General features: G+C 41.5%; 1 protein-coding gene across 2 annotated transcripts in view; it reads right to left on the bottom strand.

Moving 5' to 3' along the window:
• Nucleotides 1-24,412, bottom strand: part of akap6 (A-kinase anchoring protein 6) — a 189,622-nt gene that overhangs the window by 92,151 nt on the left and 73,059 nt on the right. For both annotated transcript variants that reach the window (XM_014194357.3, XM_014194363.3), the window contains exon 8: nucleotides 1,606-1,745. In XM_014194357.3, the coding sequence (XP_014049832.3) occupies nucleotides 1,606-1,745 (140 nt within the window). The remainder of the gene's footprint in view (nucleotides 1-1,605; nucleotides 1,746-24,412) is intronic.

Here is a 24,412-nt window from a genome sequence, read left to right as displayed (position 1 = left end):
TTTAAAGGTAAGGGCCAAAGAGTCAAAACAATGAATCCTTGAGCAGGCAGCCGTCATTAAAATTCAAAGGATCATTATGGTTTTCTACCAAATAAATCATTAGAATGAGAGGCTTAAAAGGATTAAAAGGAGGCTTGATTCAAAGCCAAGGGAGGGGAGTCAGCTAGGTCTGGACTCCTGAGTTACAGAGACTGACTCACTCTCTGTCTGCTGCAGGACTGACTGGGGAGGAGACACTGAAATGTAACCTACCTAAGAGTTGTGGTTGGTGGGTTGAAATATCGGAGGACAGGCTTATTGTAATGGCTGGAGTGGAATAAATAGAATGGTACCTTTTACAGATACTATGTGTTTGATCCTATATTTCTGTCCACCAGCCTCCTCTGCTACCCACCATTGAGGGTACTGTGTTGAATAATCTGTGGTCGAATAATCCATTTAACATTCACTTACGAACATGGACTTTTTCCAATGACACAGTTGCAGTCAAATATATTGACACCCTTGCAGTTTACAATGGAGTGCAATGGAGCAGAATGTTGTTTTCTCTTTTCAAAAGTGGTTGAAAAGCTATTTTTACTCTGTAGACACATACAATTTACCACAGGTGAGATAAATAACACACTAAACGAGAATCCTGTGCCTCCAACCAACGTAATTTGAATTTGGAATTATTTAGTCCAGCCCATTTTTGGACTTTGAAGTAAAAACAAATCTCAATTTCAGTTTACATTATAATTTTTTGGTCCTGTGACGTTGTAAATCAAACAAATACACATTGTATTTTTTTCCCCACTTATTTGATAGGAAATAGTGAATCATGCAAAGGGTGCCAATATATTTGACCACAACTGTATATAGAATCCTTGTTCTAAAATGTTGTACTGTACAGTTACCAAACAACAATAGGACTGTGCTTGGGAGCCCACTCACTCTTCCACTGCTTATCATTAGCACAACGAACATGACTCTCCAGTTCCTAGTCTTTTAAGTGCGTCTTTCCCAGTGAGTGGAGCAGAAGCTTGTAAACAGTAGCTAGCTCCTGTCTGTTGGTGATAACCACTGGGGGAGAGAGACCATCAAAGTAAGGCGTGAAACAGTCAAAAAGCGCCGTGACAAAGAGTGGTGCTGTACACGCCAGATTACAATGTTAAGAGCGTGACCCCCAAATTATAAAAGTGTGTGTGACATCTCATTCCACTGTGAATAAACAGAATGCTTAAATTGACAGAGCAACTTCTCTTGTAGAAAGAGAAAGCCTTCTTCTTCTTGTTTGCAAGAGACCACATTGTCTCCAAGCTTTAGTAGTTATAGTGGTAGCTAAAACAAACCCTCAGTGACTAACAGTTATCATTGAGTTGCTTCCATTTTCTGTATATTTTTCTCAGCTCAGTAAATCGTTTGATGTCAAAATAAAAGACCTCATTTCAAAATAAAAGACCCCGTTTCAAGACAAAAGACACATTTTCAAGATAAAATACCAGATTGGGCTGGCTCATACAGTGGGCTACCTAAATTGAAGAGGTCTGATTGTGGGTCTGTATAACATAACCAAGTGGGTCCCCATAAGTATGGTGGCCCTAAGGGTCAATGGTGGCGTTCTACCTGTTGTTCTTGGACATCTGTGTGTACTCCCTCCCAGTCCTCCTGTTTGTGCCAGTGCAGTACTGCTGGATCTTCAGCTTCAGGCTCAGCTGGTCCAGGGCATCCCTCTGGGCCTCATGGTGGCTCTGCATCAACTCCACCTGATAACACAACACATCAAAGGACACATTAGGGTCATGTTCATTTGGCAATAAACAGAGGAAAATAGGGATGGACCACCGTGACTATGCCAATAAGAAATGCTCATTTTTGTTTTCTGTTTCAGAATGTTTGGAAACATTTTGCTACAGTGTGACTTAGTCAATAAGACCCACCACTGGGAAACTAAGGACATTCTGTATATTGTCAGATATTATGTTGATATGTGTGTATAATTCTCAACACAACATGAGTTATTAGCTTTAAACAAACACCTGTTACTGATATAGCCATTGTGATTGATGGTTACTTGAATAAGATGTCCTATGCATTAAAGATGATGGACATACTCAAGAGCCCAACAGATTGGCCACTAGACAAACGCCCTGTTGTACTGTAGGAATATCAAATCCCACCATACGGCAACATTACCAAAGTGCTTCTGTTAAGATCAGTGATTCTGAGCATCAGACAATCAGAAAGCTGTGCAGGCCTTGCCGTGGATCTGTAATTGCATACAAAATATATGGAGATGAAGCCAATGCTCTGCCAATGAACGAATCCCCGGCCCCACCCTGCTTGGTTTTTCCTCATTCCTCCTTAACACTGTATAAACTGTTTTTGTTTGTGTGCTGTCAAAACCATTTTGTCTATTTTGCAGATGCCTCTACAAAGGTCAAACAATTCCATGAATGCAAACTGCTTCTCTATCAAAAGCACACTCGATAATAAACAAGTAAATCAACAGATAGATGCATTTGGTTTCTCGTTCTCATTTATTTGTGTGTGTGTGTGTGTTATGAAACCCGCTCTGTTCATTTGGGAAGAATGAAATGAACCTAACTAGGAGCTCCAAGAAAATTAGCGGGCGCAACTGTGGCGGCAAGATCTCCTTCTCCGTCCCCCTCGAAGGAATTTGCTTTCATTTGCCTTCATTTCGGATTCACTCAGCCCGCTCACGGACACCGTGTCAGGATCCTAATTACCCAATCCCATTGGAGCTGCTTACACACACAATAATGACTAATGCAGACTACAGACAAAAGCAATTTAGCACCAGCCACCTTGAATTGGAGGACAGGACAGATAGTGCATGCGGCCGGGGCCCAGAAGAGAGTATCATCCGTGGAATGTATGAGGACTCTCCATGATTTGGTAGGCTTCCCAGTTTGAAGGATCTTGAAGAAGTTTTGTTTTGTCCTTCTCAAACTAGCCAGAACTACCGTGAGTATACAAAACATTAAGAACAAGCTCGTTCCATGACAGACTGACCAGGTGAATCCAGGTGAAAACCATGATCCCTTATTGATGTCACTAGTTAAATCCACTTCAATCAGTGTAGATGAAGGGGAGGAGACAGGTTAAAGAAGGATTTCTAAGCCTTGAGACCATTGAGACATGGATTGTGTACGTGTGCCAATCAGAGGGTGAATGGGCAAGAGAAAAGATTTAAGTGCCTTTGAAAGCGGTATGGTAGTAGGTTCCAGGAGCACCGGTTTGTGTCAAAAACTGCGACGCTGCTGGGTTTTTCACGCTCAACAGTTTCCCGTGTGTGTCAAGAACGGTCCACCACCCAAACGACATCTCAGTATATAGTTCAACTCTATTTCAATACTGATGTCTATGAATTTATGCAGGCTATATTTAGAATTGATGAAAACAGGATAAGGCTACAGTAGTAGGGAAGTGCTAGTTAGTAAGGCAATGCCATAATGATCATCTATATCATAATTGTATAACTATACCATATACCTATAATATAAATATTGCCACCCTTAATAAAGGTGAGCCAATAAGATTGTATAAAATAAACAGAATTGTTATCACTTTATCTGAGTAGTATCAAGAGAGGACTAATAGTATAACCATCTGTAGATCATCTATATGGGACTATCCACATAAAGTGGGACCAAATAATATACCAAATACTGAGCTACAGTGAGCTCCAAAAGACTTTGGACAGTGAGCCATGTTTTGTTGTTTTAGGATTTGAAATGATACAATGACTATGAGGTTAAAGGGCAGACTGTCAGCATGGACTCTACAAGGTGTCAAGCGTTCCACAGGGATGCTGGCCCATGTTGACTCCAATGCTTCCCACAGTTGTGTCAAGTTGGCTGGATGTTCTTTGGGTGGTGGACCATTCTTGATACACACAGGAAACTGTTGAGCATGAAAAATCCAGCAGCCTGGAACCTACTACCATACCCCGTTCAAAGGCTCTTAAATCTTTTGTCTTGCCCATTCACCCTCTGAATGGCACACATACACAATCCATATCTCAAGTATCTCAAGGCTTAGAATTCCTTCTTTAATCTGTCTCCTCCCCTTCATCTACACTGATTGAAGTAGATTTAACTAGTGACATCAATAAGGGATCATAGCTTTTACCTGGATTCACCTGGGCAGTCTATGTCATGGAAAGAGCAGGTGTTCTTAATGTTTGGTATACTCAGTGTATAAGGCAATTTTTCCCAATACTTTTGGTCCCCTAAAATGGAGGGACTATGTAAAAAAAAGTGCTGTGATTTCTAAACGGTCCACCCGATGTTAAATTAAAGCTGACAGTCTGCACTGTATCATTTCAAATCCAAAGTGCTGGAGTACAGAGCCAAAACAAAACCAAATGTGTCACTGTCCCAATACTTTTGGAGTTCACTCAAACAAATTGGAAAATTATTTTATTTTATACTAATAGAATTGCTCAGAGAAAGAGATTTAGCTTAACAAGTAATACTTTTTTTCTCAAAAAGATAAGGGTCACAATTATTGGAACCCTTGTTATCAATACCTTTGAAAACCTTACCTTGCGAGGATAATGGTACGGAGTCTTTATCCTCGAAAGGACTTGAACCCCATTGAAAACCTGTGGTTTGAATTGCAGAGGGCAGTCCATAAGTGCAGACGAAAGATATGAAGGATCTGGGAAGATTCTATATGGAGGAATGGTCTAAGATTCCTCCCAATGTGTTCTCCAATCTCAAAAGACGTTTTGGAAAAAGGCTCAATGCCGTTATCCTCACAAGGTGAGACATTGAAAGGTCTTGAAAACAGGGGTGCCAATAATTTTTTACCCCTATCGTTTTGAGAATTTGTTTTATTACTTGTTGAACAAAATCGCTTTCTCTGAGCAATTTTATTAGTATAAAATGATATAATATTTTTTGCATACAATTTAGCTCAGTAGTTGTATTATTTATTTCATAGTCTTTTTTGCTCATTATCAAGGGTGCCAATAATTTTGTACCTGACAGTATGCCATAATGACTAACTCTACCAGATCTGCCTGAACATTATTTCCTTAGTAACCTAGGAACCAATGCTCCACAAAACACCGATCACATTGATAGTGTGAGCAACAATTCCTTCCAGTCTTAAAATGGAGAGGGATGCTTTGTGTTGATATTTCCAACAGTTATGCTAAAAAAAAAGACAATTCACCATTTAGATAGAGAAAGCAAACATCAACACCGCACATCAACAGTGATTTCCATCAACCTCCTTATATGACTTCTTTTTTGGAAAATAACATCTCTGAGTAGTGATTTGCCAGGAAAAATCTCTATAGAGAATAACCCTGTGAACTGCGGACGGCATGGTTGGTTTTGATTTTCTTGCAATCCCTTTCAGCCTGTTTAAACTTCTGCTTATTCAGATATGCAGACATGGGGATTCGGAGTGCTGCATCCTGTATTCTTATTTCAAACAGAATCATTCAAACCTGCGCTGCTCGCACACTCGCTCACTCTGTCAAAACACTCCTCTCCTGCCTTTAAACTGCTAATGTGCAAAGGAATCAATATAAATTTTGATCATTTGATGAATACTTACGTCTGTCTCGGGAGACAGAGGGCAGACTCAGATATGAGGATCTGCTGAATCAAGTCATTTTAGGTGTTTTTTGTTTACACGCCACGGCCAATTTACTATACTGGGCCTCAGAACTACTTTCTAGAGCCAGATATCTCCAGGGGCAACCCCTGCTGCTTCGACTGTCAATCAACCATCCATCCATCCATCCATCCAGGCAGTCAGAGTTCTATCATCATCATCACCTGTTTCCTCTGCTTTCAAATACTGTTACCTTCACATACTGTTTCAATTATTGGTTCTGCTATAGGCTCTCATTGATCAGACCAGGTAGGAGAGGATAATGATGATGTCATCAATAATGGATATGTGGTGATGTATACAACCGTAGCTCCCAGCACTCACATACTCCCTTTGAAAATATCAATATGGCTGTAATGCAGTATGGTTAGGGTGAAACAGTGATGCATATTGTCTACAATACGTATATTTTCACATAGCTTATAGCTCAAAGATGGATAGATAGATACATCCTGGCTGGTGGTTCTGAAAATGTTCCTGAACTTTAATATCGAATCGAGTTAACCTTCCCATACAATTGGCATGAATAAAACGAACAAAGAAAGATGCAACAACAGAACGGCTGATTGATTCAACATTTAGTCCATTGAAGATTTAAAGTCCAAGACCAGGCGTGACAGTCACAGTAACAACGACTTTGCTCGTTTGATTTTTATTGTGGTCCTCTGTAGCTCAGTTGGTAGAGCATGGAGCTTGCAACACCAGGAAGTGGGTTCCATTCCTATGTAAAATGTATGCGCGCGTGACTAAGTTGCTTTGGATGAAAGCATCTGCTAAATAGCATATATTATATTTTGAGATAGAAGACATTGAACCATGTGTGCAAAATTCATACACTTAATGTACTCCTTATGGAAAAGATATCCTGAGTGGATACATACAGGATGAATAAATTATGAAAGTTCTCATTCATTCACACTAATACCTGCAAAAAAAGAAAGAAAAGTAAAATTGAGTAAAAATGAGATATCCCTCAAAGACCAATAAAACAAATAGAAATGCCATCTGCAAAATACAAGGAGCTAGGAGTTAAAAGTTCTGTGATACTGAAGGCAGAGATAAACTTGAGGGAAGAATCACAGACTTACAATAATGTCCATGGGCTGTTTGGGGGACCAGATGTTTCGGATAAAAACACACCAGCAAATTCATTTGAATCAAAATAATCAAAACAGAATCGTGCAACAACGGCTTTTCCCTTTGTCTTTCTTCTGAGACCCCCAAAAAAACTACAAGAGATAGAAAGAAAAAAGGAATTTTGTGGCTGCAATGCAAACAGGATACTGGTCTCATTTGAACCAGCTGGGGAACAATACAAAATTAACGAGGAGAGATACAGTATGTGCCTCTGGTGAACACTACTCGGTATGGGAACGGTAGAGCCAGGGTCTGAGGACGCCTTTTAAACTGTATATTTAGGCAATGTGACATAAAGCTGGGTTGGTTTATTTCTTTATCGTCCTCTCTGAATGCAAGAGGCATCGCGGCGAGATTGAAAACTGTGGGAAGTCACCTCCAACCACCCCGCCTCCCGCGACTTGTGTTCAAACACCCACAACATACATTGGCTTGTTTGAAATGTCTCCCATCAGGGCCATCCTGATGTGTTGTGCTATGCTGAGGGTGTATCAGAAAGGAGCGGACGGATAGATGGAAGGATGGAAGAAGCATGCTCAGAAAATAAATTCAGATGGGAGCTGTGGGGTTGGAACTCAGGAGTTGTAAACGGCTGAGGATTCCATTAAAGTAGCTCATAAATTTACACATACAACGGTGAAGCTTCACCTTCAAAACAATCCAACAACCCTTATGGGAATAGGCCACCATTTTGAAAGCCTGATCATCAATAGAGGAGTGATGTGGAATTCCATGCACTGTATCCACCTTGTTTTCTGCAACCAAAAAATTACAGGAAAAAATATTTTCTTTAACGTTCCCATTTGTTTCCATTTGAAACATGCTGTAGAGGATCATTTTCAAGAGTGTGGCTCTCTGAGGAGCCATTGGAAAACATGAAACTCATTTGAAAACTATTACTTTCAAATCACTAGCCATAAAGTCTGGATTTAATATGTAGTATGGTCTCCTGGCATGAATCATGAGACTGCCAAAAATAACTATTATTATAAAAGTGTGGTCTGACATGTGCACCTTTCATTCATTCATTCTTTCTTACGTACAGTATACGGGATTCTCACGGCTATAAATAGCAGTATACTGTACTATGATTGCTATGATTGATTCCCCATGTTTCTTTGGGATGATGGTCACAGTTATTTCCCTCTTCTCGTCTAATACAATGATTTAACAGAAAGACTTTGCATTGACTAGTGTCATTATATCATCACAATGAGCATACTGGACAACAATGAGAGGGACGAAACGTCTGCATAAATAAAGCAATGGCACAGAGTCGGTCTGGCTGACTTACTCAGCATCTCCACCAAAATGACTTTGACCTTGACGGTAAAGTCCCAGTGATAAACATCCATGGGTTACACTACTACGTACATATGCTCCTGCACCTTTAAGAAATATCTTAGGGGAGTTTGAAAGGTTTAGCTCCTGCAACATTTATCAGGGCGTGAAATTAGCAATTGCTAGGAGCTAAATTGCTGCTTCTTATTTAATGTTGTTGCTGAAAGGTGACATTTAATCGCTGATCCCTGGCTTCCAAGAAGTCTAAACAGCAACAGAGAGAGACAGACAGACACATCAGTGTGAAGAGGAGAACACCAGCAGAACTCACACACACACACTGTCCCCCACTATAGATTAGGGAGGTAGGGCTACTATTGATTGGGTGATCATCATTTTCTATCTAATACACAGTCAGACTACTGACCGTCTATCTAATATGGTTCTGGTTTGCACTACAAGACTATGTAGTATCTGAACAAGCATGCGAGCGAATACATCGAGATGCATATACGGAAGTCATCACACAGTCAAGAAAAGTTGGTTTATTTTAGGCCCATCTCAACCGTAATAATATGAGACAATGAAAACAGCGTATGTCTGTGAGAAACACCATTAATGATTGAATGATAACCAGTAACAACACGCCCATATAGTGTATTAGACAGCACTCAAATATGTGTTTGTCCCTAGCGCTCATACACATGAATCTTTTTTTCCCTATCTTTCAAAACAACAGATATCAGAAATCCTTCACAGGCTCAGTAGCAGCCCATCTGAGATCAATTCTACGCCGCTTTTCAACATGGAGAGGAGAGCCGGCACAGCGGCATCCGGCAAACAGCTCAGATGAAGATGTTTCTAAAACAGAGCCAAGCGCTTCAGGCAGGTGTTACACTGAGAATGCATTAATATAGGTAATTAACATTAGCCACCATTTTAATTAACATGCAAACTAATTAGGAAATAATTAAGTAACATAAAAAAATCTGATCTTAATTCTAAATCGGAGAAAAGCTGGTATCAGAGCTAGCTGCTCGACAACATGCCTTCCTTTGAGTTCGGGGAGCTAAAACGAATGATTTTGGGGTGTTGTTGGATGAAAGGAGTGAAGGTTTTCAAAGTGAATTGTAGAGGAAAATAAATAAGTCAACAGGCACAGGATCAAGCCTTGATATCAGAGTTGGCCTAATGTTCACGTTTGCCTCTCCCTGAGACCCAGTGGTGGGTAGATTGCAGTATAACATCATTGCCAACGCATGGAGAGAGATAGAACAAGCATGGTAGGAGCCTGGGCAGGTTCTGTAACAAAACCCTACCTGAATCACACGCTGTCTGTCTGCCTGACGTTCTGTCTGCTGGCCTGCCTGCTTGTCTGCCTGTCTCTGACTCATATTGTTGCAGCAAGTCAGTCATTACAATGTGCCGTCATACTACAGCGACGTCTAGTAAACACCTACATTTCATAGCACTTGACTAGATTCCAATCAAGAGCTACACATCAAATATATCCGATAAATCAGAAGATGATCCTTCTTCACTAGTTATTTGATGAAACAAGGCTAATATTTCGTGGCTCCTTCCACAAACAGCACACCTCTTAGCCATTGACGACAAAGGGGAGAAAAGAGAGCGGCAGAAACAAATCGGTGGAGCAACCGCTTTTAAATGCTCTTCTTGGCAATCACAGGAAAGAAATTGATTTCAGCAATAAGACAAAGAAAGCAATTGTAAAGATTGATACATAAAGCTGGAACATAACGCACAAGGCCAAGTTTACTATTTCGTTAACAGTAGGACAAAACTCCAGAACGATTCACAATGACAAATGCCCAGGACCATTATATGCACATTCCAGGTAAGTGCTTGGGGCCAAGTTAGATTCGATTTCTCTGCTTCATTGTATCTCTATTCCTTATTTGTTGTATTTGTTCCAGATGGGGGACGGTGGTGCTGGGTTGAAGCTGCGGTGCTATAGTAGTGGTTGTGGTGAGGTAGTATTGTTCATTCCTTTAGCTCTGGACATCCTTGTTTCCTTATACGAAATGTCGACTAGATTCCCATCGATGTGCAATATTACACACAGTCTAAACCTATGATGATTCATAAAAATCTCTACCAGGGATCTGTATTCACCATAGGCTAACCCCCCCCCCCCCCCCCCCCCCCCCCCCCCCATCAGAAACGGCTCTAGAATGAATGGTATATTTATTTATGTTGGATGTCTTATTCAGCTTGTAGGTTAGCTTTGGCTAAATATCGCACGTCTAACCATGTTGAAAGCTCTTCACTATAAGGATAATCAAGTTCAACAATCTCTCTCTTCATTTTAAGAAGTGAAAGGTAAAATAGAACAGCCTAGAAACTCATATTTACTGTACCGCCCCTGGTATTCCCAGAGTGTAATCTCATAATAACAGAGTTTAAACCATTGGATCTGATAACCTTGATTTTCATAAGACGCCTTATCAACAGCGTATGGGTGTGTGTGTGTGTGTGTGTGTGTGTGTGTACTGTGTGCATGAATGAGTTCCTGCATACTTGTGTGCGTCTGCCTGCCTGTATCTGAACTCTGAGGGGGGAGAAGAGCTATAGCTAGATCCTTGTTAAATCCTCCTCCTCAGCAGAGCACCAGGCCAGCCAAGCCAGAGCCAACAGGACGTTCAGGGGTTAACCTGCCAGGAGAATCTCAACCTGCCAATTGACAGCAGCTAAACGGCACTGACACCAGGCTGCTGTGCTCATTCCAACCAGTAAGCCACCTTCAAAGTTGCTGTCAGGTAAATGACCTTGTATTTCATTAACTGATAATTAAATGGATTTATTCCACTAACGGTTTTAATTAAAATGCTAGAAATATTGATTACCTCTATCATCTCTACTCTCCCCAGATGAAAAAAAGGTTTTAGAGCTGTTTATTTAGAGAGGGGGTAGAGAATTAAATTAGATTGAATCTCTAACAGACTCTAAATAAGGCTTCTTACTTTTCTGCTGCCCCATGCAGAAAAAAAAAACCTGTTTAATTTTTGGGATGTTTGATTAATTATTTTGTGATCCATTTCTGCTTACCTTGATATTTAATTAAAATATAATTTTAAAACATAATTAAGTCGGCCGGTTTAATCCGTGGGGCAGGAAAGTAGCGGAGTTCTATCAAAACTGAAAACTGCCAACGCAATGGTTGAACGTTCAGCGTTGCTGCTATCTTTATGTTGTTCTAAAGGTACATTTACCATAGTCAGGATGGGGGAAATGGAATGACTTCCATGCAGCTGATGTTGGGCAGTGGCTCGGAACCGTGCTATTCTTCTAATGCATATTGTCTGTTGTGACAAAGCACAGTGTCATCAGACCTGTGTGATGCTGCAGATACCGTAGCAGCGTGGGGCCAGACGCAGGCCTGCTGATGGACAAACTAATTATGCATGAAATCAAATATGATTTAGAAGTGAATTCATATGAGAAACCCAGATAGATAGTCCACATGGGCCCTCTCAGCAGGCTCTGCTCTGGTCAGGAGTGGGGATGTGGATAAGAATGGCTGAAAATAATAGAAAGAGTGTGTATGTGTGTGTGTGTGTGTGTGTGTGTGTGTGTGTGTGTGTGTGTGTGTGTGTGTGTGTGTGTGTGTGTGTGTGTGTGTGTGTGTGTGTGTGTGTGTGTGTGTGTATCCGTGCAGGGAGTAGTCGGTGGGTGGTTTAGAAATAGACATGAAGTTTGGTTGGAAGTATTTGTTATTTAATGTGATGTGGGGTAATCATCTTTAAAGGTGGTCGAAGTAGATCACTGAATAAGCACTGACAATAGAAAAATGTAATTAACCAACCAATTGAATCCCCTCACAGATCCATCATCCTGCAGTCTCTCCAAAACAAGAGAATTAGATCAGTCATACTCATTTATTTACATCATGGGTGGTAGGAAAGAAAACTTAACACTGGAGGAAATTAGAGGTAATTACGGGGCATTTTGTATAATTCAGAACCATTAAGTGTAATTTGACAGCGACTATGTCAGAAACGAAGACCGGAGAGCTACTACTGCCTGTTGTGGAGAGAATCACAGATTCCTCTCTTTGCTGTTGTTTGGGAAAGCAAAGCATCACATAAATAGGACTTTAAGATTCAGAACAACGCGTGGGCAGAATAAACACATGTAGCACGCTCTTACCACCAGAGAGATAACATTTCAACTGAAAGAGAAATGAGGGAGGACCAACCAAACACCATAGAACCAACATACAAAGCCAACATTGACTCAAATAGAACAACACAACAGGTCTGTTTTTTCTTCAATAGAGACAATCATACATAATACATGTCCCAAATATATGCTGGGCTTTTTAACCAACGCAAATACTCACTAGAAGTAATAGACCTCAATCATCAAACTGACCAATGAGCATATGTAATGAATTGGACTGTCCTTCGTAACTCAGTCTAGTCCAGGTGGACTACTAGCAAGATTGGCCCATTTCTAAAGCGAAGCAATCTATCATTGGACCTGCCTGGAGTGCCAGCTGGGCGGGGTTTACACTTTTGGTACTATTCCATTGGTTCCATTGTGTCAGGCAAGCTCAGTCAACCGCAGCTAAAATATCTGAAAGAAAACCAATACAATTTGAACCCAGGTCTGGATCTAAGAAGCACAGTCAAAGGAGATGATGTACTGTAGCAACAGTCCAAACATCACAGAACAGAGCACTAAGTAGTCCTCCTGATTCTCCACAGCCACTAGACGTGGGAATCAAACATTCCTCCTCTCCTAACATAGAGCCCATTTATTCTGCTTCTCCTTCCAAAGTAATCTCTTCTCTTTGCTTTACTAACAGTGGTGTTCAAGGACACCCTTCTACTTATTTCCAATATCAAAGCTGGAACATAAATCAAAAGTAATCCGGGAGACAAGCCATTCTGTTTGTACAATAATTCTTAACATTTCAGCTGTGTTGACAACGCCAATAATGCTTTTCCACCAGCCGAGGAGGAGACGGAGGAAACAGAGGGAATTCAGGGCTGAATCCTTTAAATAACATTTGAACCAGAAGGAATTTGTAAACTTTGTAAAGAAGTAAACCACAAAACAATAGTACTCACACAGGTGAAGATCAGACTACAAAACGGCTACATTTTCTGCCTGCTCTCATGCAGAGTTTGTAGCTAGTGATTTGCCATTGTAATACCATAGTAACATATACGATATCATAATAATATAGTAATATGATATCATTTTACTTCAGGATGCTTGTCACAGGTGGATTTTGTCATGGGGATTTACATGCGCGCGCGCGTGCACACACACACACACACACACACACACACACACACACACACACACACACACACACACACACACACACACACACACACACACACACACACACACACAGTGTGTTGCCTGCTTGTTCCCTGCTGGTGTCTACATTAAAACGATTCAAGCACAAACAAAGAGGCGTCTAATCACCATGGCCAGGTTTGTGACAATAATAACATTTTACTACTCAGAGCATCTGTCAAAGCTCGCTATAAAACCAAAGGAGAAATCATTATGGATCATCAAAGAGCTAAAACGCAGTGGCAGACTATTTCTTTCCGTCTATCTACTGTATTGTAAAGTACATATAGAATACATGAATTCCGAATACAGAAGATAGGACTCATTGGATGTCATTTCTCTTTCCTCTGAGGAATAGAACGTCACTTCATGACTGAGTCCTTTCCCCTTTTTCCCCCTCTGTGTGCATTGCTTTTCAGGCACGGCAGCTATCTTTCCTTCTGCGCTTTGGCCAGATTTCAGGGAGGACAGAACCAGAGGACAGACATTAGAATTTTATATCACTTCAAGGAGGAGGTAGGGAGAAGTAGGGAGGGAGAGGTAGAGAGGGAGAGACAGAACAAGAGAGAGAGAGAGAGAGAGAGAGGGAGAGGTAGAGAGGGAGAGGTAGAGAGGGAGGGAGAGAGAGAGAGAGAGAGAGAGAAAGGAAGGAAGGAAGATAAGGAGAGAGAGAGAAAGTGAAAGAGTGAGAGAGAGAGAGAGAGAGAGGGAGAGAGAAAGAAAGATAAGGAGAGAGAGAAAGTGAGAGAGTGAGGGGGGGTAAAGGATACATCTGAAGCTCGTCTGACATTCATTGAGGACTGACAGAGGGAGGGAGGGAGTGATGGCTGATGGGACATGTTTTTTGTCTTTCACCTGTGAGGCATGTTAAATCATCACAGCGATAAGGTAATTCCACCTCCCATATTTCATAACACTGCCGACAGTTTTATGTTGACCAGATTGGCTATAAGCACTCCTGATTAGAATATTTTTTGGAACATTCAGCTGAGGAGGAACGAAGTAACGTCAGGTAGGTACATACAGAGAGGGAGGACTTGATCTTGAAAGTTCTGACTGAGGCTGGGGTGGGGCTGATGGAATGCTTCCGCTATCTGTTTGATTGAATGACATAGACATCTTTTGTCATGTTTTACAGCAGCTGCATAATGTGCCTCTGACAACTCACTGGCTCCATTATGTTTTTGAAGCCCACTTTATTTATTCCTGAACCTGCTTCGTCATTTTCCCAATTGTTAATCCACTGCATGGTGTGGTCCAGTGACTCTCTACAGTGTATCTGTAACAATTCCCTATATTAATAATACAGTATAGCAGTTGATGCTTCTCTGATGCCTATGCTTCCACTGAAGCCTTGTTAAATATTCATTGACAATTATTCCACACTGACTTAAGGGTAATTGCTGGGTCCTGAGAGAGAGGAGGGAATGAGGAATGGAGGGAGGAAGAAGAAAAGAAAGAGCCATGCCGTTATTAACGCGCACTACTTCTTCAGGAGGAGTCTTACACTTCAGCTAGACTACACGTGTAGTGCTGCATCGCCATCAGCTTTGCGTCAATGTGACGTTTTACCTGAAATACCAGAAACCAACCAAAATCGACTAATGTCTCATTATTTGAATTCACAAGATAGAATTCATGTGCGATTCTTAAACTTGGATGCTGCCATTGGACGCAAAGCAATGTGGGCAGTATAGCAGCTTCTATTGATTTCAAAGGAAGCATTCCCTCAATGGCTGATGGCAAGGCCGGATGCCCGATGGCTGTAGCGTAGAAGGGCCGTTAGTGTACGCCCCAAATGGCACCCTATTCCTTGATCCCAGGTCAAAACTAGTGCACGACATAGGGAATAGGGTGCCATTTGGGACATCATCTTAGCAAATAGCCCCAGGATCCACTGCAATCAGCTCCTTCACCCCCTCCCTTCCCACAGTCCAATCACATGTTTAGCTTAACCATTTCATTTTTGATTAGAACAAAACATAAAATATTAAAAAGATAGTTAATGGTCATATACAGCAAAATACTGTAGGTCTGCTCTGACTTTTAGAATAGGGATTATGCGCTCTCTCTCCATCAGAGAACGGGCAGGGCTTTCTGGAGAATATAGAAATCCCTGTCTGTGAATAATATTGTCACTGTTGGATGAGAGTCGTCTGAGCAAGCCCTATGTTAGGAGAGGAACAAACAATACCGCAAGCCCATACTCCTTCTGTGTCTCTGTCGACTGTGTAACATATTGTATTGAAGAGTAAACACGGTTTACTATTTGGTAATATACCCCCTTCGTATGAATCTAGATATCAACACACAGATGAGTTAGAGCATTCTATTTTAAGAATTCTTTCTCAGAACATTGTCATTGAAGCACTTCATTTGCCATTCATTGTACAAAGACAGCAACCACAGTTGAGACCAGATGAGTTTGCACTGTGTTTTAACTTAAGTTACCACTGCAGTACTATTCAGGCAACACATTACAAAGCAATCATTTTTCTCTAACGCCAAAGCTGCATGAGCTCTTCACTTCAAGCAATATCAAGAGCCTAGCCGTCATACTGTGTTCATATATCCCCATCCATGCCTATCAGATTGGACTTGATTGTATTTAGTTTGATAGAATTCATTAGGCATTAGCAGCCCTGACATGTGGACACCCAGCAAACCACAAAGGGAATCAAGCTAATAGGCTCCAATAGAGCTCCGCATTTTCGGCACAAAAAAATCTCACTCTGATTCTAATAATTACAGCCTGAAGTGCCTCCTCGTTGCTTTTATTTGCAAGCAAGTTGGGTAATCTTTGATCCGATTGCCAAGTGTCGAAGGCAGAATACAAATGAAAAAAAAGAATAAAATCTGCTTTTGATTTTCTAGCGGACTTCAGCTGCACACAATAACACAGCCAGGGGATAGAAGATTGAAGAAAAGTAATGAAGTCGCGCAAAAGCACTCGGACGGGGTCATTGGTTGCGTCTGAAATGGCAGCCTATTCCTTATACGGTAGTGCACTAGATTTGACAAGGGCCCCATAGGGTGGCATCAAAGATGCAGCCACACAGTGGATGCTGAGCAGCGAAGTTCGGATTGTTGCTTTATTCACATTTAGAAGCAGAATGAATGGGGAATAATTTGTTCATAAGAAAGTGTTTAAATTGTACTAGATTAGAGTAATGTTCATTTCTGAAATAGACAACTGGGCTACACAAAGAAACCATGGGAAGAAGGGGATGGCAGGGGCTAGTGCATTTTCATTCACCATCTCAATTAACAGACCTCACAGAGCTGCAACAGTAGCTTTGACTACAACACAACGCCCTACTATAAACATTTCACCTATGCTAGTATTCTTTGTAAAAGCCACAGATCCTTTTCAAACGCTGGGACGTGACAGCAGGCTTTACTGCATATTCATTTCTATCATCCTCGTAATTAAATATTTGATAAATGTCTGGAAAAAAATAGCACCATTAACTTTTTGGGGAGAAATTTCAATTGTCAGATCGCCTTTGGGCAAAAGTCACTTAGAGGTGTGTTATTTTAGCACACTTTGTAAATTCCATTTAGAGTACCTTTGCATGCTAATACTGCCAGAGAGTCCCTGGCATACATTCATTATTTCTTATTTGGATATCTGATTATTTGCATTTCTCATTTAAAAGACATAAACACTTTAGAGAGGTAGATAACGGTTATTTAGGAGTTTGATATAGTTGAACTAATTCAAGAATGTATGTGAACGTGGCCCTAGATAAAGTGATGTAGATATGAATTCCAGGACAGGACCTCTATTTTATCTCTATGAATGTGGCATCAATTGCAGTGCCTTCAGAAAGTATTGACTTTTTCCACATTTTGTTGTGTTACAGCCTGAATTTAAAATGAAAAATGTAGATTTTTTTTTGTCACTGGCCTTCACACAATACCCCATTATGTCAAAGTGGAATCATGCTTTTTGAAATATTAAAAAAATTCCATGAAAATGAAAAGCTGAAATGTCAATAAGTATTCAACCCCTTTGTTATGGCAAGCCTAAATACGTTCAGAGTAACAAGATCTCTGTAGTCCACATACAATTATCTGTAAGGTCTCTCAGTCGAGCAGTGAATTACAAACACAGATTCAACCACAAAGACCAGGGAGGTTTTTCAATACCTCTCAAAAAAGGAAACCTATTGGTTGATGGTAAAAAAAACAAAAAAAACAGACAATGAATATCCCTTTGAGCATGATGAAGCTATTAATTACAGGTTGGATGGTGTATCAATACACCCAGTCACTACAAAGATACAGGCATCCTTCCTAACTCAGTTACTGGAGAGGAAGGAAACCACTCAGGGATTTCACCATGAGGCCAAAGGTGACTAAAACAATCAAATCAAATTTTATTGGTCACATACACGTGATTAGCAGATGTTAGTGCAGGTGTAGCGAAATGCTTGTGCTTCTAGCTCTGAAAGTGCAGTAATATCTAACAAGTAATATCTAACCAATTACACAACATATACCCAATACACACAAATCTAAGTAGGAATGAATTAAGACTATATACATATGGACGAGCGATGTCAGAGCAGAACGGACTAAGATACAGTAGAATAGTATAGAAAACAGTATATACATTTGAGATAAGTAATGCAAGATATGTAAACATTATTAAGTGAATGAGATACCGTAGAATAGTATAGAAAAAGTATATATATATATATATATATATATATATATATATATATATATGAGATGAGTAATGCCAGATATGTAAACATTAAGTGACTAAAATACCGTAGAATAGCATAGAATACAGTATATACATGAGATGAGTAATGCCAGGTAATTGGCCAGTGATTTCTAGTCTATGCCTAAAGGCAACAGCTAGTGATGGCTGTTTAACAGTCTGATGGCCTTGAGATAGAAGCTGTTTTTCAGGTTCACATCTTTGATGCACCTGTACTGACCTCGCCTTCTGGATGATAGTGGGGTGAATAGGCAGGGCTCGGGTGGTTGATGTCCTTGATGATCTTTTTGGCCTTCCTGTGACATCGGGTGCTGTAGGTGTCCTGGAGGGCGGGTAGTTTGCCCTCAGTAATGCGTTGGGCCGACCGCACCACCCTCTGGAGAGCCTTGCGGTTGTGGGCGGTGCAGTTGCCGTACCATGCAGTGATACAGCCTGACAGGATGCTTTCAATTGTGCATCTGTAAAAGTTTGTGAGGGTTTTAGGTGACAAGACAGATTTCTTTAGCCTCCTGAGGTTGAAAAGGCTCTGTTGCGCCTTCTTCACCACACTGTCTGTGTGGGTGGTCCATTTCAGTTTGTCAGCGATGTGTACGCCACGGAACTTGAAGCTTTCCACCTTCTCCACTGCAGTCCCATCAATGTAGATAGGGGGGTGCACCCTCTGCTGTTTTCTGAAGTCCACGATCACCTCCTTTGTTTTGCTGACGTTGAGTGAGTGGTTGTTTTCCAGGCACCACACTCCCAGAGCCCTCACCTCCTACTACTCAGCCTACTACTGCTGTGTCGTCTGCAAACTTGACGATTGAGTTGGAGGCGAGCTTGGCCAGCAGTCATGGGTGAACAGGGAATACAGGAGGGAGCTGAGCACGCACCCTTGTGGGGCCCCAGTGTTGAGGATCAGCGGAGTGGAGGTGATGTTTACTAATCTTCACCACCTGGGGGCGGCCCTTCAGGAAGTCCAGGACCCAGTTGCACAGGGCGGGGTTCAGACCCAGGGACTCGAGCTTAATGATGAGCTTGGAGGGTACTATGGTGTTGAATGCTGAGCTATAGTATAAACAGCATTCTTACATACAGTTGAAGTCGGAAGTTTACATACACCTTAGCCAAATACATTTAAACTCAGTTTTTCACAATTCCTGACATTCAATCCTAGTAGAAATTCCCTGTCTTAGGTCAGTTAGGATTACCACTTTATTTTAAGAATGTGAAATGTCAGAATAATAGTAGAGAGAATGATTTATTTCAGCTTTTATTTCTTTCATCACAATCCCAGTGGGTCAGAAGCTCACTTACACTCAATTAGTATTTGGTAGCATTGCCTTTAAATTGTTTAACTTGGGTCAAACGTTTCAGGTAGCCTTCCACAAGCTTCCCACAATAAGTTGGGTGAATTTTGGCCCATTCCTCCTGACAGAGCTGGTGTAACTGAGTCAGGTTTGATGGCCTTCTTGCTCGCACACGCTTTTTCAGTTCTGCCCACACATTTTCTATAGGATTTGAGGTCAGGGCTTTGTGATGGCCACTCCAATACCTTGATTTTGTTGTCCTTAAGCCATTTTGCCACAATGTTGGAAGTATGCTTGGGGTCACTGTCCATTTGGAAGACCAAGCTTTAACTTCCTGACTGATGTCTTGAGATGTTGCTTCAATATATCCAAATAATTTTCCTCATGATGCCATCTATTTTGTGATGTGCACCAGTCCCTCCTGCAGCAAAGCACCCCCACAACATGATGCTGCCACCCCGGTGCTTCACGGTTGGGATGGTGTTGTTCGGCTTGCAAGCCTCCCCCTTTTTCATCCAAACATAACGATGGTCATTATGGCCAAACAGTTCTATTTTTGTTTCATCAGACCAGAGGACATTTCTCCAAAAAGTACGATCTTTGTCCCCATGTGCAGTTGCAAACCATAGTCTGGCTTTTTTATGGCGGTTTTGGAGCAGTGGCTTCTTCCTTGCTGAGCGGCCTTTCAGGTTATGTTGATATAGGACTCGTTTTACTGTGGATATAGATACTTTTGTACCTGTTTCCTCCAGCATCTTCACAAGGTCCTTTGCTGTTGTTCTGGGATTGATTTGCATTTTTTGCACCAAAGTACGTTCATCTCTAGGAGACAGAACTCGTCTCCTTCCTGAGCGGTATGACAGCTGCGGGGTCCCATGGTGTTTATACCTGCGTACTATTGTTTGTACAGATGAACGTGGTACCTTCAGGCGTTTGGAAATTGCTTCCAAGGATGAACCAGACTTGTGGAGGTCTACAATTGTTTTCTAAGGTCTTGGCTGATTTCTTTTGATTTTCCCATGATGTCAAGCAAAAAGGCAGTGAGTTTGAAGGTAGGCCTTGAAATACATCCACAGGTACACCTCCAATTGACTCAAATGATGTCAATTAGCCTATCAGAAGCTTCTAAAGCCATGACATCATTTTCTGGAATTTTCCAAGCTGTTTAAAGGCACGGTCAACTTAGTGTATGTAAACTTCTGACCCACTGGAATTGTGATACAGTCAATTATAAGTGAAATAATCTGTCTGTAAACAATAGTTGGAAAAATTACTTGAGTCATACACAAAGTAGATGTCCTAACCGACTTGCCAAAACTATAGTTTGTTAACAGATATAACATTTGACGAAAACATAATCATTTCAAACCTTTCTTACATTTGTTTACGATCACATATATCTCTCTATTTTGCGTGGGAATACTTTGGAACAGATTTCCAACATTAAATTCACTTGGAGCTGATCTGCTCATGTTTTTACAGTATTTTATATCCAACAAGAAAGCATTTGAAATACCACAGAAATCTTGAGGGGCTCGTGGGCCGCCAGTTGGGAAAATCCTGATTTACAGAGTTTAATGGCTGTGATAGGAGAATACTAAGGATGGATCAACAACATTGTAGTTACTCCACAATACTAACCTAATTGGCAGCGTGAAAAGAAGGAAGCCTGTACAGAACATGCATGCTGTTTACAACAAGGCCCTAAAGTAATAGTGCAAAAAATTTGGCAAAGCAATTTACTTTTTGGCCTGAATACAAGTGTTATGTGTGGGGCAAATCCAATACAACACATTACTGAGTACCACTCTCCATATCAAGCATAGTGGTGGCTGCATCATGTTATGGGTATGCTTATAATCGTTTAGGACTGGAGAGTTTTTCAGGATAAAAAAGAAATGTAATGGAGCTAAGCACTGGCAAAAAACCTGGTTCAGTCTGCTTTCCACCAGATACTGGGAAATTAATTTACCTTTCAGCAGGCCACTAACCTAAAACTAAACACCAAATCTACACTGGAGTTGCTTACCAAGAAGACAGTGAATGTTGCTGAGTGGCCGAGTTACAGTATTGACTTAACGTTACTTGAAAATCTATGCCAAGACATGAAAATGGTTGACTAGCAACGATCAACAACCAATTCGACAGAGCTTGAAGAATTTTGAAAAGAATAATGGGCAAATGTTGCACAATCCAGGTGTGGGAAGCTCTTAGAGACTTAACCAGCGAGACTCACAGCTGTAATCACTGCCAAGGTGCTTCTACAAAGTATTGACTCAGGGTTGTGAACACTTACGTAAATGAGTTATTTCTGTATTTAATTTGCAATACATTTGTAAAGATTATTATGGGGTATTGTGTGTAGATGGGTAAAACAATACATTTTTTATCAATTTTAATTCAGGCTGTAACAGAAAAAAACGTGGAATAAGTCAAGGGTATGAACACTTTCTGAAGGCACTGCACATGTCAAGAGAGGAGACTAATAATTTCATACATTATTTTAGATTGTTAATAACCAAAGCAATCGGTACTCAATGGAGAAACACAGTTGCTGGTTTAAACCAGTCAAAAGAGAGCATGTGAATTCTCAACTATAAGGTGCATGAAACAGCAGTTTCCTGACGCTTGTTTCAGTGTTTCAGAATGCATATTTAGATTTATTTCACAAAACATTGATTATTATATTCAAAATACCTTATCTCCACAATAAAAGGCTTGGCAAAGTTGGCAAAATTGTTTAACTAAACCAATGCACTATAAACTATTCTACAAAGTCTAAATAGTCATACCTAATGGAAAATCTACTGCCTCACCATCCAACACAAACTAAGTCGTAAAGCTGGGTGAACCCTGAACATCTACCCATAATTCCCGGCTGATGAAGAGGGGGCTGATGGGAGCCAGGCAGCAGTCCGCCCAGACTGAAAAGTCTCCCCGGAAATGTCCCTGTCCTGCTTTAAAGTGCCACTCCACTTCCTTTAATTACATTTTCACCAGGCAGCAATAACCTGGGGTCAGTTATAAGTGTGCTGTACCTTGATATACCTAAGACCCACTCCATATGCAGCATGGTGGTGTGGCATATCACTGGTGTGGCATGGCCCTTAACATATGCCCAGTGAGCAGAATGGGGGATGATGATGACAACGGTGGGCCCTCCTCCCCTCCTGTTATTCTCCCTCCCACCACCCTCCCCCTGCCACCTCTCATCCTCATGCCCCCCCCCCCCCCCCCCCCCACGTCCCTCCCCCGCTGTGCTGCAGTCAGCCAGGCTGGCTGGTTGAAATTGGGGCCTCGGGGCAGACAAGCTGTCTGGGAGCAGCGGCAGATAAGGCCCCACTGATTTTACATACATACATACATAGACACACAGGCAGGCCAGCATAAGTATATGCCACTGACACCTGGCAGGGCTCAGATGACCTGAATAATCCCACTCTGAGGAGCTAGATATTGTATCACTTGGGGCGACAGAGGCAGCAATAGGTAGGGGACACAACACCTACTCTGATAAACTTTGCTGTAATGTGAGGCATGGTAATGGCAACATCGCCCAAATATCACCAGAGTGCCGGGTGTCGTTTGGTCACTGACTGGGGGCTGTTTCGTCAAGCTGGTTAACTGGATTTATGTCCCCTGTGACCAAACGAACATGGTCTAATCTGAAGGGATCACTGGGGAGAGTGATGGGGTTACTGAGAGGAAGAAGGGTCAAACCACCCCTGCCTCCAGGGAGATATGGTACGTTCCAACTCTGGGCACAGACTGACTGACAGGCGGATGGACAAACTGACTGACACAAGATCTACATCAGGCTATTTTGGACAAATAACACACACCACCACTTTTTCCATGGATGTCAATGATGTTAGCTGACAATTCTGCTGCGCTTTCACAAATTCCCTCCATGTTGAAAATGTTCAAATTGCATCATATTTTGTCTCAGAGAGAGAATCCACAAGAATCCACCAGCTTCTCCACCTGAGGAGGAATGATAACCGCAAATGGAGGAAGAGTTGATGATGGGGCTGTGGATGTGCTGGGCTATGCTGTGGCTGTGCTCTGCTGGGGCTGTGCTAAACTATGGCCGTGCCATGCCATGAATAGTGTGCCCATTGGTGCATGAAGAGGAGGTGAAAGGAGAATCATGGGAGACATTGGACATTGAAATACTTCCTCCCAGACCTAACCTACACTAGGTGTGTGTGTGTGTGTATACACATCCGTGTGCGTGAGTCCATGCATGCATGTTTGTTTGTTTGTGTGGTCAACACCTTCTCGTTCTGTGAGAGAGAGTGAGTCAAAGGCATGGAGACAGAGCCTACAGCAATTCCTGTAATGTGACAGACAGTATCCTCTGACAGTATCCTGCTAAGCTCTTGTATATTGCACTGTTCTTCAGGTCCAAACCACCAAGGCTCAGGGAGAAACGCATCACACACCACCGCCACCAGAGAGTAGAGCTGCATCCCAAATGGCTCCCTATTCCCTATATAGTGCACTACTTTTGGCCAGGGCCCATAGGGAATAGGGTACCATTTGGAATATGGCCTAGTTGACTGAGAACACAGCTTTACTATTCCACAATAATATTCAATCCATGTTAAAAATCACAGGGACAATCTGAACTCACACAAAAGTTCTCTTGTAAGAGTAATCTCTCCCCTCTTAACTGATATTCTGTGACATTTCCATGAATCACGTACAGATACTATGTTCTTCCATAACTCTGTGTAAAGCATGCTTAGCTTTGCCTTGTACTGTATGAAATACAAATGCTACCTTCTTCGTCACCATGAACACCAACAGACTGGGCTGCATCCCAAATGGCACGCTAATCCTTACATAGTGCTCTACTTTTGACCAAAACCCTATGGGCCCTGGTCAAATGTAGTGCACTATATTGGGAATAGGGAGCCATTTGAGATGCAGCACTGGAGTATCATTATTTGCCAGGGGATTTTGAGAAGCAGCAGCTTGTTATTGAGACTGAAGCGTTGAA

This window comes from Salmo salar, chromosome 01 (assembly GCF_965601325.2).
Source record: "Salmo salar chromosome 01, fSalSal1, whole genome shotgun sequence".
In the NCBI taxonomy this organism is placed as follows: domain Eukaryota; kingdom Metazoa; phylum Chordata; class Actinopteri; order Salmoniformes; family Salmonidae; genus Salmo; species Salmo salar.
Note: the sequence above shows the minus strand (reverse complement) of the source record. Positions and strands in the feature narration are given on the sequence as shown.